At 38.2% G+C, this 15,753-nt stretch overlaps 1 protein-coding gene across 2 annotated transcripts in view; it reads right to left on the bottom strand.

Annotated features, from left to right (window-relative positions):
* The window catches only part of LOC123745497 (two pore channel protein 1), a 74,548-nt gene that overhangs the window by 13,615 nt on the left and 45,180 nt on the right, over positions 1-15,753 (bottom strand). For both annotated transcript variants that reach the window (XM_069321899.1, XM_045726075.2), the window contains exons 10-17: positions 14,214-14,340; positions 12,438-12,520; positions 4,227-4,345; positions 2,868-3,012; positions 2,136-2,318; positions 1,181-1,245; positions 539-690; positions 156-375 (exon numbers count right to left, since the gene is read on the bottom strand). In XM_069321899.1, coding sequence (XP_069178000.1) covers positions 156-375; positions 539-690; positions 1,181-1,245; positions 2,136-2,318; positions 2,868-3,012; positions 4,227-4,345; positions 12,438-12,520; positions 14,214-14,340 — 1,094 coding nt within the window. The remainder of the gene's footprint in view (positions 1-155; positions 376-538; positions 691-1,180; positions 1,246-2,135; positions 2,319-2,867; positions 3,013-4,226; positions 4,346-12,437; positions 12,521-14,213; positions 14,341-15,753) is intronic.

Raw genomic sequence — 15,753 nt, 5'->3', positions numbered from 1 at the left:
CAAGTGAAAGAAAATTGGCAACTCAACAATCATCTTTGGCAACTCGTACATTTTGTAAAGGTTAAAAGTGCAAATGAAGCTTTGTTTACACTGAATAAATACAGGCATCTACAAGGCCCTATTTAATGATAATTTTTTTGTGTATTAAAGGATATCATGCCATTGATTAACAACGGTAAGTTCAAACAAAACAATGAATGCATGGATGATATCATTGAAGTTGTTGTTACAATAATGGTCACGCCAGAAGTCCGAGTTTTCTAGCTTGGCATTGCTGCAGAAAAGGTCTGATCCTCCTTCTATATCATAGCCTGTGAACTTCACCAGCCCTTGGAATGATTCCATTCCCACAATGGCAAATATATAGAAGAAGACCTGAAAAAGAAAAAACTGAATATTAATCACAACACTTGATACAACATAACAAACAACACTAAAGTAAAACATAAATAACTGTGGTTTCAACAAAGCACTAAATTTTTTATCACATTTCGTAAAAATATCATGTTTCAATACAAGAAAAACTGGCCTAACCAACCAGTATGACTCCTCCATATGTTAAGAGTGACGGGATAACCTTGCTGATGGTGTGGACAATGACCTTAAACCGACCAACACTTCCAATAATCTTGACCAGCCGCAGGACCCTCAGTACCAGCAGCACATCAAGTGAAAGACGGCTCTGCTGTTCTAATAATTTACAATTTACAAATTAACACACACTTATCAAGTTGAGATATTTTCAATATTAGAATTGACAAAAACATTATCTCAAAAAACAAAAACCATTGACAATAACAACACTCAATCTCTTAAGTTACCTGAATGAATTTTCAATCATTAAGTTTATAAAAGTGCCATATACAGTAGTACTTCTACTACATGATCTCTTTAGTTATTTTGCATGATATGAGCAAATTAAGAAAACATTCTGTACTGTCTTTAAAGATTATTTGACACACAGGGCAGCCATAAATACTTAATGATTTGAACGTATTCTCATGATAAAGATAATAAACTGTATTTGCTAATTAAATTATTTTACAAGCAGTCAACATACTAAGAACTGCAACCCATCAGATTTAGTCAAGATTTTCAAATTTTGTATATGGTTTAAAACAAAGTTTTATCAAAGCCATAATGCAGACAGCAGAGGTTGGGAATAAAGAACATAACAAACCACTTTGAATGATGGCATCCAAAACCCCCATGATGAAGGCTGCTCCAATCACAATAAAGTCAAACCTGCGAGTGATAAAAACCACACATTCACTATCCCTTCACTTGGCAAGAATTAAACAAATCTTATATTAATCATAATCATTTTATTGAAAAAACTGATCAAATCTTCCTTGTTGCAATTAGATTAAATACCAGGAGTGTACTATAGGGCCAAAAGTTTACTATGGGGCCAAGAGTTTACTATGGGGGCCAAAAGTTTACCTTGGGGGCAAGAGTTTACTATGGGGGCCAAGAGATTACTGTGCACACTCAAAGAACATCACATAAATGTTAGCGTAAGAATGACTTTTGAATGTGAAGTTATTAACTGAAAAATCTGTACTAGTGCACTATACAACTTAGATTATCAAATCAAACACAATGAATCCCATATGTAAAATTAACTCATGTTGCCTGATACATTTACAAGCATGGGAATACAAATTTCCATTATGCAAATTTATCGGTGCAAAATTAATCTTCAAAATTTAAAACATACTAAACACTTATTACCAATCTAGTGTTTGGGGTACAAGAATGCTGGTCATTAACAATTCACTTTGTGTCACATAAGGTGTGCGTAGAAATATAAAATATTTGTAATAACTAGAGAACCATATTGTACTTAGCAAAGATTTCATAAGACGGCACATGTATACATCGAAACATCCAAAATAAATTTACATTGCATCAAGTTTCATTAATTTGAATGGTTTTCGAAGGCCACACCGAGTACCATAAAAGGCCGCAGGTCCTCCTACCCCTAGTATACAGTATACAGCACTTACAGCAAAAATTTACTATTGAAAACAAAAATCTATAATGATGCCAATTATCTAAAATTTCAATTCACTAATTATTTTGTTCGTTAAGTTGCGTGAAAGTTTAGAGCCAGTCCACTAAGATACACTTACACATTCCACATCCTCTTGAAGAAGCGCCTGATACCCAGCACATACAACTTGAGTATAATCTCCAGCATGAAGAAGGAGAGGAAGATCCATTCTGCAGCATCATCCCAGGTTGATTCAGGGGTTGATATGCCAATCACCACAGCATTCAATAATGTCAACAAATCAAAGAAAATCTGGAAGAGTCTGTAATAAAATAAATTTGATTATTAACAAAGTACCTGTACACTAATACAGATTAGCAACTAGGAAACCTTCACTTCTATATTGGAATTTTTGTTTTGTGGTGACATTCAAAATTACAAAATCATCATCTCCCGGCTGGTGTAAAATCCAGCAGCAAGAGGAAATTAGTTTGGTTTCTTCAGGGTGCCTGACAGCTGGGTGGACAGTGCTTCGGATTCGCAGTCCTGAGGTTCTGGGTTCGATCCCTGGTGGAGGCGGAGACAAATGGCCAAAATGTTTCTTTCACCCTGATACCCTTATTACTTAACAGTAAATAGATACCTGGGAGTTAGACAGCTGCTACGGGTTGCTTCCTGGGGGGTGTGTAACAAAAAGGAGGCCTAGTCGAGGACCGGGCCGCGGGGACGCTAAGCCCCGAAATCATCTCAAGATAACATCCTCTTCTGCCGAGTTATAGCTTTATATTTCATACTTATTGTTTTACATTTCTATGACAAAATTGTTCATAATCAACAAAGTTGATAAAAAGAGAGAGAAAAAAAGGCTTACTTGTGTTTGACAATCCGACACAGTAGCCGTGATGGCTTGGAGTAGTAGACGGATGGGAAGTAGTGTCCAATAAGTGTTGTTCTATCTACTACTTCCGACACCTCCACATTCAACAAGTCAGCCAGCTTTAAAAATTCTCGCTTCTCTGTAATCAATAAAATTTTCAGGCACTGCACATGAATAATTCAAACATACACATACAAAACTGAAATTACTTTAATAAATGATAAATGAACAAATAAGAAGAGATTTATGAATGCAACGCTGATATCACTTTACTATTGCAACGTAATGTTCCATCACTGTAATACCCACAAATATACTACACACCAGATGTCAACATAATAATGTCTATAGATGTACTGCACCACACATCCAACCATTGCAAGATTCATTACAATTTCTATCAAAATAAAATATATCTACTTTGCAGCACTGTACAAGTGTTTCATGCCATTTTTTAAAGCAATTCAAATGGAACATTTTGTTGAATGTTTGAATATTTAACCCTAATTTAGTCTAATAATGACATAATTCAGATATTGTTCTATTTAGTAGAATATCTATGTAGCACAGTGCCCTGCAAGTTTGTATCAAAACAGCATCGTCACAAGCTTATATCCAACTTATCCAAAAAAATTTATGTTAGAACAGGATTCATTATTCAAAAAATTCTTAAAACAGATCTAAGAAATCATTGAGCATTTTTCCAATATGATCTGGTTTCCAAGCCATAGAAGTTTTCTTTCGTTATGATTGTTACTCAAAATGCCCTACAATCTTTATTAATTTTGCTTTGCTATTAAAAATTCTGGGGCACACTTCTCAGTTGTTGCAACACTCTTTTCATCTTCAGTCATCATTATTCAAATTTGAGGGCCTGCAGAATATAATAATAAATAAAAAAAATACAAACATACAAAATAAGGATTTACATGACTATGAAGGAAGGATAATTAGTATCCGGTGATGCATAAAACAATAGACCTGTTTGGACACACAAGTTGAGGAAGGAAAATAAGTCCTGGTCATTTAAAGACACATAAGCTAATTAAAGCAAATACTTCTATGTCTCCCTTATTCCTTGTTCCATTTTGAAACTACAGTACCCTGAGAAATAGTAGTCATACAGTACTAGTGTATGTTTCATATCACCCTTTACACATTTTAGAGAGTGCTCAGCATTTATCTACTCAAATGACCACTTATCATCCAAGCCAAATTTATCTCAGGATTGCAATTTTTAATCCCATAATTTATCTTATAACAATAATCAAGAAAATATACTAAAAAGCAAATTTTAGTTACAAACAATTATTCATACTTATTTAATAAAAAGATTAAAGGATATAAATTTACCAAGAGAATCTGAGCCATCCGAGTCCAACACTATCCACATAACGTTGACAAGTGCAGGATTCTTCTGGCTGTCGAGAAATCGCATCAAATGCACAAATCGATTTCTTGTTATTACTCTCCTAAGAGATCAGCAAACATAAAAATTAGGCAATTGATGACAGCAAGAGGAATGACAAAAATACATAGTTAAATGAAATAAAACACCATTTTCTGGTAGGCTTCATAAGCTCCATGGTGCATTGACTCTGATAACATACAGTCACAAAATTACCAGGCCTCTTGTGCAGGCTTACAAAACAATGAGACGAAATCCTGAAATTACCAGGCCTCTTGTGCAGGCCTACAAAACAATGAGACAAAATCCTGGTGTGCTTATAGAGGTGAGGGGAGCATGGAATCAAAGACTGACCCAAAACTGACCCATAAACCTGGTGTTCCTCTTTGTCCTATCATTTTTTCACTGGGCTCGGTCGGCTATCCTCTTGCCTCCTGGCTCGCTAAAACTGTGACGCCTTACCTTGGCACTTTTCCTCCTGCCCATGTTCGTCACTCTCAGGACTTCATAGAAAGACTGCACCTGCAGACATCCTGTAAGATGCTTAGTCTTGATGTTGACTCTCTGTTCACTAATGTTCCCCTTGATGACGTTCTTTCTTTCCATAGACAGAAGGCGACTGAGGGCCTTCTTCCTCTCCTGTTTCCCACTAACTCATTAGACTGTGTTGACTAACTCTTTCTCCTTCAACGGTAAATATTACATTCAAACTTTCGGTGTTGCTATGGGTTTCCCTCTCTCCCCTGTTCTTGCCCATTTCTACATGGAACACTTCGAAACTGTTCTTTTTCCTTCTATTGATACTCGTCCCTCTCTCTGGCATCGCTATGTTGATGACATCTTTGCTTTATGGCCTCATGACCTTAGCCTTTTCCAGCCTTTCCTCTCCTCTCTTAACAGTCTGGCTCCTTCCATCCATTTCAAAGTTGAATGGGAATTTAATTCCCTCCTTCCTTTTCTTGATGTTCACGTTCACAGCTCTGTGTCTGGGTTCTCTTTCTCTGTCTACTGCAAACCCATGCATAATGACATGTACATTCATTTCTTTTCCTACTATCCTCCTCATGTTAAGAAAAGTTCCCTCATCTCTCTTCTTCCACGCTCTACGCATCAGCAACCCTCAGTTTCTTGATTCTGAAATTGCCTTTACCTACAAATCATTCTCTCGCCTTGATTACCCTTTGCATTTTATCAACTGTGCCTATTCTCAAGCTAAACGAAATTTCTTTCATCCTAAACATGCTTCCAACACTAGTAGCACTGTGCTCTGCCTTCCCTTCAAATCTGAACTCAACACTTTTACTAATACCTTTCGTCCTCTTGACATAAAGCTCGCCTTTCGACAAACTAACACACTTCATAGCAATCTAGTTCACACTGCTCCTCCTGCTTCCAATGGTGCTGGTGTTTACTCTATTTCCTGTTCATCTTGTCCTCTTCAATATCTTTGGTGAAACTGGCCGCTCACTTAATGACAGACTTAGGAACACAAAAGAAGTGTTAAGTCTGCAGACACAAACAATGCTCTCTTCAGTCAAGTTAGGGATTCTAATCATCTTATTGATTGGTCTTCCTCCAAAATAATCTTTCCTGCCTCTACTCTACACAGATGCCGTCTTGTTGAATCGGCTCTGATACACAACGTACCCAATGTGAACTTGTGTCCTGGCTTTGTTGCTGTTGACTCTTCCCGTTTACAGTATATACTCAAATGCTCTAAACTTTTTAACAAATGTGACTTAACATAAGCTTACCCTTCCATTTATCTTTCTTGTTTCCTATCTTTTTCCTATCTTTTTCTTTCCCTTATTTTCTCTTACGATCCCTTTCTTATTAAGAACATAAGAACAAAGGTAACTGCAGAAGGTCTATTGGCCCATACGAGGCAGCTCCTATTTATAACCACCCAATCCCACTCATATACATGTCCAACCCACGTTTGAAATAATCGAGGGACCCCACCTCCACCACGTTACGCGATAATTGGTTCCACAAAACAACAACCCTGTTACCGAACCAGTATTTACCCAAGTCTTTCCTAAATCAAATTTTATCCAATTTATACCCATTGTTTGTGTTCTGTCTTGTGTTGATACTTTTAATACCCTATTAATATCCCCCTTTGTTATGCCCATTCATCCACTTGAAAACCTCTATCATGTCACCCGTAACTCTTCACCTTACCAGTGAATCCAATTTAAGCTTTGTTAATCTCTCTTCATATGACAGGTTTCTAATTTGGGGAATTAACTTAGCATAGGGGAGCCGGTCGGCCGAGCGGACAGCACACTGGACTTGTGATCCTGTGGTCCTGGGTTCGATCCCAGGCGCCGGCGAGAAACCATGGGCAGAGTTTCTTTCACCCTATGCTCCTGTTACCTAGCAGTAAAATAGGTACCTGGGTGTTAGTCAGCTGTCACGAGCTGCTTCCTGGGGGTGGAGGCCTGGTCGAGGACCCAGCCGCGGGGACACTAAAGCCCCGAAATCATCTCAAGATAACCTCAAGATAGTCATCCTATGCTAGACACGTTCAAGTGAATTTATATCCATTCTATAGTATGGCGACCAAAATTGAACTGCATAATCTAAATGGGGCCTAACCAGAGCAAGATATACTTGAAGAATAACACCAGGTGTCTTGTTACTAACGCTTTGATTAATAAATCCCAGTGTCCTATTTGCCTTATTACGAACATTCATGCATTGCTCTTTTGGTTTCAAATTCTTACTAATCATAACTCCCATATCCCTTTCGCAATCCAACTGCGCCAATCTCAACACCATCCAGCTCGTATTTTGTAACAATTATCATTAACTAGCTTCAAAACTTTACATTTATCAGCATTAAACTGCATCTGCCAATCTTTTGACCATTTCAAAACCCTATTTAGATCGACTTGAAATAACAGTGAGTCTTCTTCCGTGTTTATTTCCCTACCGATTTTTGTATCATCGGCAATTTGCAAATGTTGCTACTCAAACCTGAATCTAAATCATTTATATATATTATAAACAACAGAGGTACCAGGAGAGAGTCTTGAGGCACTCCACTTACAACATTTTCCCACTCTGACTTAAGTCCATTTATACTAACTCTCTGTTTCCTCTGGTATAGCCATGCCCTAATCCAACTGAATATAGCACCCCCAATACCATGAGCCTTTATTTTTTTTAATCAGTCTTTCATGTGGCACTGTATCAAAAGCTTTGCTAAAGTCAAGGTACACAACATCACAATCCTTAGCACTATCAACTGCCTCAACTAAGCTGGAATAAAATGATAGCATGTTTGTTAAACATGAACGACCATTTGTAAAACCATGTTGCGAATCATTTATTAATGTATGTTTTTCAAGATGCAGACGAATTGTATTTGCAATTATCGATTCAAGTAACTTTCCCACAATAGACATTGGGCTAATTGGCCGAAAGTTTGATGCAAGTGATCTATCTCCTTTCTTAAAAATTGGTACCACATTAGCAACCTTCCATGACTCTAGCACTCTGCCTGACTCTATTGATTTATTAAATATGGTAGACAATGGCTCGCAAAGCTCCTCTTTGCATTCTTTAAGCACTCTAGCAAACACTTCATCCGGCCCTGGTGATTTGTTTGGTTTGAGTTTTACTATTTGTTTAATAACATCCTCCCTGGTAACTGCTAAACTAGTCAATCTGTCCTCGTCCCCACCCCACAGACTTGTTCGGCTGACCGCATATTGTTAAGTTCCTCTTTAGTAAATACAGATATAAAATATTTATTAAAAATACTACTCATCTCTTCGTCACTATCCGTTATTTGACCTGTCTCGGTTTTTAATGGGCCTATCCTTTCCCTAATCTTTGTTCAATATAACTGAAAAAACCCTTTAGGATTTGTCTTTGCTTGCCCTGCTATGCGAACTTCATAGTTTCTTTTTGTTTTCCTTATCTCTTTTTTTTAACATTTCTAACCAGTTGTACAAATTCCTGTTCTAAACTGACTTCCCCATTCTTAATCTTTTTGTACCATGCTCTCTTTTTACCTATAAGGTTCTTCAAACCCTTTGTTATCCACTTTGGGTCATTAGTATTCGATCTATTCAATTTGTATGGTATACTACATTCCTGTGCTTTGCTTAGAATATTTTTAAATAAGTTATATTTTGAATCCACATCGAAATTCATTTTTATGTCATTTATCGCTGGGTTCATGTCTCGCTTCAAGACTGGCCCACCCCCCATGCCCAAGACTTTCCAATCTAATTTGACCCAAAAAATGTCTTAGGCTATTGAAATCAGCTTTTCTAAAATCTGGCACTTTAACAGAATTTTCTCCTGCAGATATATTCCAATCTATGCTAAATCTGATTTCTTTGTGATCACTGTTCCCTAGCTCACTCCCTATTTCGATGTCATGAATTTGTGTTTCCCTGTTAGTTAACATTAAATCTAAAATATTATTTTCCCGTGTTGGTTCCTTAATGTGTTGCGTAAGAAAGCAATCGTCAATTAATTCTAGAAAATCTTCTGCTTCATTATTCCCTGTTTTGTTAAACCAATTTATTCCACTAAAATTAAAGTCACCCATGACACAAATACTGCTAGACTTGGCTCTAGATATTTTGTCCCACAGGTGCTTTGCTGCCATCCTATCTAAGTTTGGTGGCCTGTATATAACTCCTATTGTAAGATTATTTGCTTTTTCATTTAACACTTTCGCTCGGGGATGACGCAGCATTGCATCATCCGTTTACTGGCGGTAATGCCGGGGATGACGCAGCATTGCGTCATCCACTTTAAAAATTCGCCAAAAATCAGGTTTTTATCCGATTTTTTGGGGACTGGTTTTAAAATGCGCGCCGATGTCTTCCCATTTTCTTTGTTGTGCCTAGTGGCCCGCAGGCGGCGCGGCACACGCCGTCGGCCCATTGTTTTCGCTCCACTGTTGTGACCAATGTCGCCTCCCCTCGCATCTCAAACGTGTGAACATTTCGGCTATTTTCCGTGGCTATATTTCTTACTGCGGCTTCAGAAACTATCTACGCTTACTCCACGATGGATAGTGATCATGAACAAGGCCCTTCCAGGAAGAAAATTGCGAAAGAAAGGCGTAAAAAGCAGAAGCTGAGTAGTGTACAGGAGAAGTACAAGCATGTGAGACTAACTCCCTCAGGCTGTAGTTTCAGGCTGTATTTGACGATTTGTCTGGGTCATCTAGTGATGAAACTGATGTTGGTATTGATACTGATGCAAGTAGTGAACATTTAGTAACAGAGACTCGTCTGAGTCAGAAGACGAGGCTGTGATTATCACTAGTGGTGCCTCTGCTGCAACAAGACCCCGTATTGTGGATAATCCAGACCGCCTCAAAAGAAACTTGTCCCATACCCAAGTAAAGATACAGAAGCGTCTGAGGTGTCGTGTGTGCAAATTGTCGGGTAAAAGGAAGGACACACACTATAAGTGCACAAGACGTGTGATGTGGCATTGTGTCCTGCACCATGCTACAGCAAATACCATCGAAAGAGGAAATTCTGGGCCGATAAGCAGTAATGCTTGCCCACCATCCACTCCACCTATACAAAACATGGGTTGACCCTGCAGGAAACGTTTTCCAGGAGCAGGTGGAGTGGATAAAACAAATGTTCAACCCATGTCATGTTCAACACAACACTGAGGTGGTAAGTGCAAATTTTTTTATTATTTATTTATTTATTTTTTTTTGTTCATACTTTCCCGTATTGTACAGGCAATGTTGTTCTTCAATTGCCCCTTATATGCACATATCCATCTGAAGAATTCTATTAGGAACATTTTCATACCTAAATGAGCGCTGTAACACGAAAATTGAGATTACCACCAGGAAATAATACTAAACATATGTGGGCGGGAATTGGGAGTGTAGCGGGAAGGCGTCTGAGCGCTCACTCACGGCTAACGCGTGGCCCGTCTTCAACTCGTCGGCGGTTGGAGTGTGACCAGGTTTTTTATTTTATATGCTAATATTCCTCTAGAGAATTCTATTACGAACCCATTGACACCAAAATGAAAGACCTAGGACGAAAATTGAGGTGACCAGAGTGAAAATAGTGAAAACATTTTATCGCGTTTGCACGCTCCCGGGTAACTCGTTCGCACTTTCTCTGCTTGATGTGGGTAATTAGCCGGGCTTTTGGAGTTTATATGCATTTAGTGCTGTAGAGAATTTTATTGCGAACACAATGATACCAAATTTAATCTCGTAGAACGAAAATTGAGGTGACAAAGTTGAAGAGAGTATACACTTTTCGGAATTGACGCGCGCTTCCGTGACACGCTGGGGCCCATATCGCCCTGTCGAGGGGTGGCGCGCGGGGTGCGCGAAAGTGTTAATTCTATCCAAATAGTTTCTGTGTGTGGCTCAGTTTTGATTCCCTCTTTGAGACTACATTTCAAATTTTCCCTAACATATATGGCTACTCCCCCACCTCGCCTAATATATCTGTGTGAAATAGTTTAAATCCATTTATTTGATATTCAGCTAATAGTTCTCTATTTTCTACATTCATCCACGTTTCAGTAAGTGCAATAATATCTATTTTTTTCTGTGCAGACAAGAGCATTTAAATCGATTATTTTGTTTCTTACACTTCTTCTGTTAGTGTAATATACCCAAAGTGTATTGTTATTTTGAGGTCCTTCTCGTTCTCCTGATCATCTTGCCAATTTGTTTCGCCCACAAACACATACTTTTATTACCTCCTTTTTCCTTTTCAATTCCCATACCACTATCTTCTAACAGTTTAAAACCAAACCCAAACAAACGCCTCCAACCACTGGTTCTAACGAGTGGTTGGATATTCCTATTACTATCCCCTTTATTTACACCTTACCTTTCGAACCTCTTGCCTTGCTTTTTCTTCCTCTTAAGATTTCCTTCTCCTCACCTCTCTCTTGTCTATTTATTGCCTTTGCCTCCTTCCCTCATCACAATCAACTTGAGAATGGTCCAGGACGGACCGAAACGTTGCCGTCCCTTCACTTTCTAGTGTGTGGGATTGGTTAACATTTTTCAGCAACGTTATTGTGACTCCTCATCTGCATTATGAACCAAACACTAAGCATGCCCCCCCCCCCCCCACCCACCTGCACTACAACTGTTTCAAGAAATGCTACATCACATAAAAAACAGACACAAAGACATGAGCAAACAACTGCAACGAGCATCATGGGTGGTAACAGGCACAAGAGTGATCTGGTACCACATATGATAATTGTTTACCATTATTTTGCCTGTTTTACTTTTATTTAATCAGGTCATTATTTTTTGTTTTGCTTGTAGTTTCTGGATGTTTTTCCTCAATTTAAAGTGATATCTGATCCCCCAAGTTCTCCTTGCCTTTATGAGCACACCAAATTCTGGTCATAGTGTTTGATAGGCCTGCAAGTCCAGATGCTTGGCAGCATTACAGGCACATCTTTGGTACTAGAGCCTATTGCACCAGGGAGCTACTGAGGAGTCAACCCAGAAACAATAAACCTTCCTCCATTAATATGGGTTCAAACACATGCAACAAGCTTCTACAGGGTATTAATCATATAACAACAGTAAAAGATAAAAATGATAAAAAAAGAAAGATACAATAAATAAAAACAAGAGAACATTGCCAGTCTTCAAGTACTGTAGCAGACCAACTGGCCTTGTTGGTTGTCCTGGCAAGCATACTAACAAAGGTTTACACGCATTCATATATTTACAGTGTGCATTCTTTTGCTAAATCATTCTCAACAATTACACCTCCAATCTCTGTATACATTCAAGTTTCACTCACAAGTTGTGGCAAGTAAAACAATCCATGCTGGAAAGTTTCATGAAAATCAACTGATATACTGATATCTAGTCACTAATGGCACATTCACTATTTTAACTACTGCTCCATTTATAGCTCATTCATTGTATTTTAACTAATATTTTTAATAACAGGATTCTTTCTACTTTCATTTTTTGTTGTAAATCTTTTTAGACTTTATTATTCACTGCATATTTTAAATCTCAACATATTAACATTTTCACCGAACACCATTTCTAATGGCATATCCACCTTACATTTCTACACCCTTGCTTGTAGCCTTATCTCTGTGTTTATACAAATATTTATATTTTAAACTTGCTTGAAACAACAGTGATCACTTACTGTCCCTCAGAGTCAATTGCGAGGATTTCAAATGCCTTGCTCAGCTGCTGGCGCTTACTGAACACTGTTTTTCTCACTTCATTCTGCCAGAAAGAAAATACCTTTGCAGTTTATATTAAGACGATGAACATAGATGTATTAATGCAGTATTGTACTGTAAAACTGATTGGTTAAACATCAGAAAACAATTAAGAGTAAGACAAAGAGGAGATAAACAGTTTTGCAAGAAGTGTTGATTAAACTCCTTATACTTGTGATCAAATTTATGTAGGAAAATCTGTTAAAACTTAAATAGAAATAAAGTGAGTATAAATATGTTTGTAGAGCATAGATTACAAATAACATACCAGAGAATCATAAAATTGATAATGACCTTTCTGCTCAAAGTTTTGGATACATAAAAAGAACATAATGAAGCAAAGACATTCAAAATTAATTTGTATAGATATCTACCAACATCATAAATCGTCAAAAGACAGTCGCACTTACAACATCTCGTATCGTTATAAAATCTGATCCAGATTTACATTTTTTTATTATATTTTCACAACAATGTTACAGAGTTTCTTCATACTAACAATGTATAAATAATGAAGACAAACTGAATAAATTAAAAGAGTTTTACAACTTACAAGCACTTACAAGAGTGCTTGTAAGTTTCTTGATTAAACTCATTAATTACTGTAACAAGATTCTGTGAATTTTTCTCTTAAACTCTACAAGAAATATTGACTTCATTGGGATTTTTTTTTTGTCAGAAAGCAGTGAGCATGCCAACATCAGCCTTGTCAGATTCCATCATTACTCCAGCGCTGATCGCTCTTCTGTATCAGTATAGAACAATATAACCTTTTCGTTCATGTTATGATACCTCTTCTCTGTTTTGCCTGGTCTACTCATACTGTTAAATATTTTCCATGCTCAAACAATATTAGATTAAAAATTCGTAAGTATTCATGAATAATGAGAGGAAACACATGAAATGATTACCACACTCCACGGGCAGCTTTCTCACTCCCAATCTACACCACTTTTCAACACCAATTAAAGCTCTTCATCTATGTTAGGTTGTTTCTTCTTGCTCCTACTTGTTCCAGACAAAACAATTTCCTGCCACATATTTTCTACCCACAAATCAATATCAATAGAAAAATGCATGTCAATTATTGAGAAAGCAACATCAGAAATGGCATCAGATATGCCAGAAGCTTCCGATTCAATGCAGATGCAAACAGGTCCATTGTACAGTCTAAATATTATTATTATAATTATAATTATAACTATTATTATTACTGGGTAATAATAATAATAATAATATAAATAATAATAATATAAATAATAATAATAATTCTCTTGTGAACACCATAAGGTATTCATATCGGGGACATAGACGTCCATGGTAAGAATTCCATATTGTTTTCATGGAAATACATCTTGGCATACATACCTTGGAGTTCAAATTTAAACTGGTTCACTCAACAAATATTTCTAAAATATATGGCAAAAATATAAGAAAACGAATCTTTATCTGTATATAAAGTCTATCTTGGCCAAGACAATAGAGGTGAAAATCAGCTTTAGGGACACAAGGAGATACAGCTTTCATAATAATCCTACAAAATAATAATGCATTATAAACACCAGAGAATAATGTGGGTTGTGCTTCTGTACCGACTGTCCAATGGACAAACTTGATGCATTTTTTGTCTTCTGCAAAACCTATTTGAAAACCAATTATATCCTTTATATTGAATGCACACTAAAATTAAGACATACCTTAAGATGCTTTCTGTAGTTGTTATAGATGACAGCAAGAATGATGTTCATGTAGATGAAGAAACATATCACAAGAAAGGCCACAAAGAAGATCACATAGTACGCTGATTCATCAAATGCTGGCATCCTGATTAGCAAGAAGAAAATATATACTGAACAGCATATCTAATATATAAATAAATAATACACACAGGAAGGATTCTTGCCCCCCCTCCCCCATAACCCCAAAAAAACAACGTTGAATATAATGAAACGCCATTTTCTGGGCGAGACCCAGAGGCTCCCCAAAGCTATCCGGGCTGATATGAATGTGTTAGACCCTAGCATCAGTCAAGCAAATGGAGTTCTAGGCCTACTGGGGGACCACGAACAAGAATCTGGCTTCTTCAGAGGTACGAGGAGCAATGGTCTAGAGCAGGGGTCTCCAAACTTTTCAATGTAAGGGCCACATTATATATTTCCCATATTTATGCGGGCCGGAGGAATAAAAAATGAAATTGCTATTTTGTATAACTAAGATAAAGGCATTGTCAAAGTACAGAGAAAAGAATATTGTACAGTGTTTGTGCTCCCTGAAACGGAAGCAGCGAAGCCCCACTCGCCCTCCATCCCCACAATATACAGTTATACACAACTGATTGGTTGTAATGCACAACACATACCTACCAGTATTAGTATCTGTGCGTCACACTATCGAGAGAGAGGAAAACTGACTCGGGTTGAGCGCCACCAGTCAGCAGCCCCAGCTTTGAATAATTCTGCGATGCCATTCGTACGATAATTATTTTTTCAAGGCCACCACACAGGGATTTGTTTGGAGGGCCGGATGAAATTATGTGGCGGGCCGGATGTGGCCCGCGGGCCATAGTTTGGAGACCCCTGGTCTAGAGAAACCTCCGTGTGGTTGGGAGCATTCAATATCTGTCATTGACTGGGTCAGGTACCTATAAAGGTAGGTGCCCCAAAACAAATCCTATCTGGTTAAAATATTGCTACTGAAGGCCAAACTGTTGGACAGAACTTCCCAAGCGAAAAACGAGATGATGTCACAGTCATCAACACGCTGCTGTCTGCGCAGCTCCCCCTCTCTGAGAGGGGAAAGAGGCCATCCCAGACCCTCCAACAAAAAATCTAAGAGGGACAAAAATCCAAGAGCCAGGGCCCAAGCGGATTCCAAAGAGTGGACGAGGACCACCCGTCGGGACGCGAGGCGTGAAGCAAAGAACAGAGATACCACTTCCTTCAGAATCACCGCAAACAACTTCAACAAGGCAGCTGAAGCCGGAGGCAAGCGCACCGGACGCAGGCCCGGAACCTAGCTCCTCCACATCCTCCTCGAGCCAGTCCGAAGACAGCTCCAGGAGAGAAAAGCGCAAGACCAAAGCCAAATATTCATGGGTGTGCAAATTCTCAGCTACCAAAGATGCCAAAAGGGAGGGAACCTGCATGTGAAGGTATTGCATAACCTGGTCGATATCACGAGGAAGGACAGGGGGTGAACAAGCATGCATTGAGGTGCTCCAACTCGCCCCCATGGGTG

The sequence above is a fragment of the Procambarus clarkii genome, chromosome 10 (assembly GCF_040958095.1).
Source record: "Procambarus clarkii isolate CNS0578487 chromosome 10, FALCON_Pclarkii_2.0, whole genome shotgun sequence".
In the NCBI taxonomy this organism is placed as follows: domain Eukaryota; kingdom Metazoa; phylum Arthropoda; class Malacostraca; order Decapoda; family Cambaridae; genus Procambarus; species Procambarus clarkii.
The sequence above is the reverse complement of the archived record's forward strand: the minus strand, read 5'-3'. Positions and strand labels throughout refer to the sequence as shown.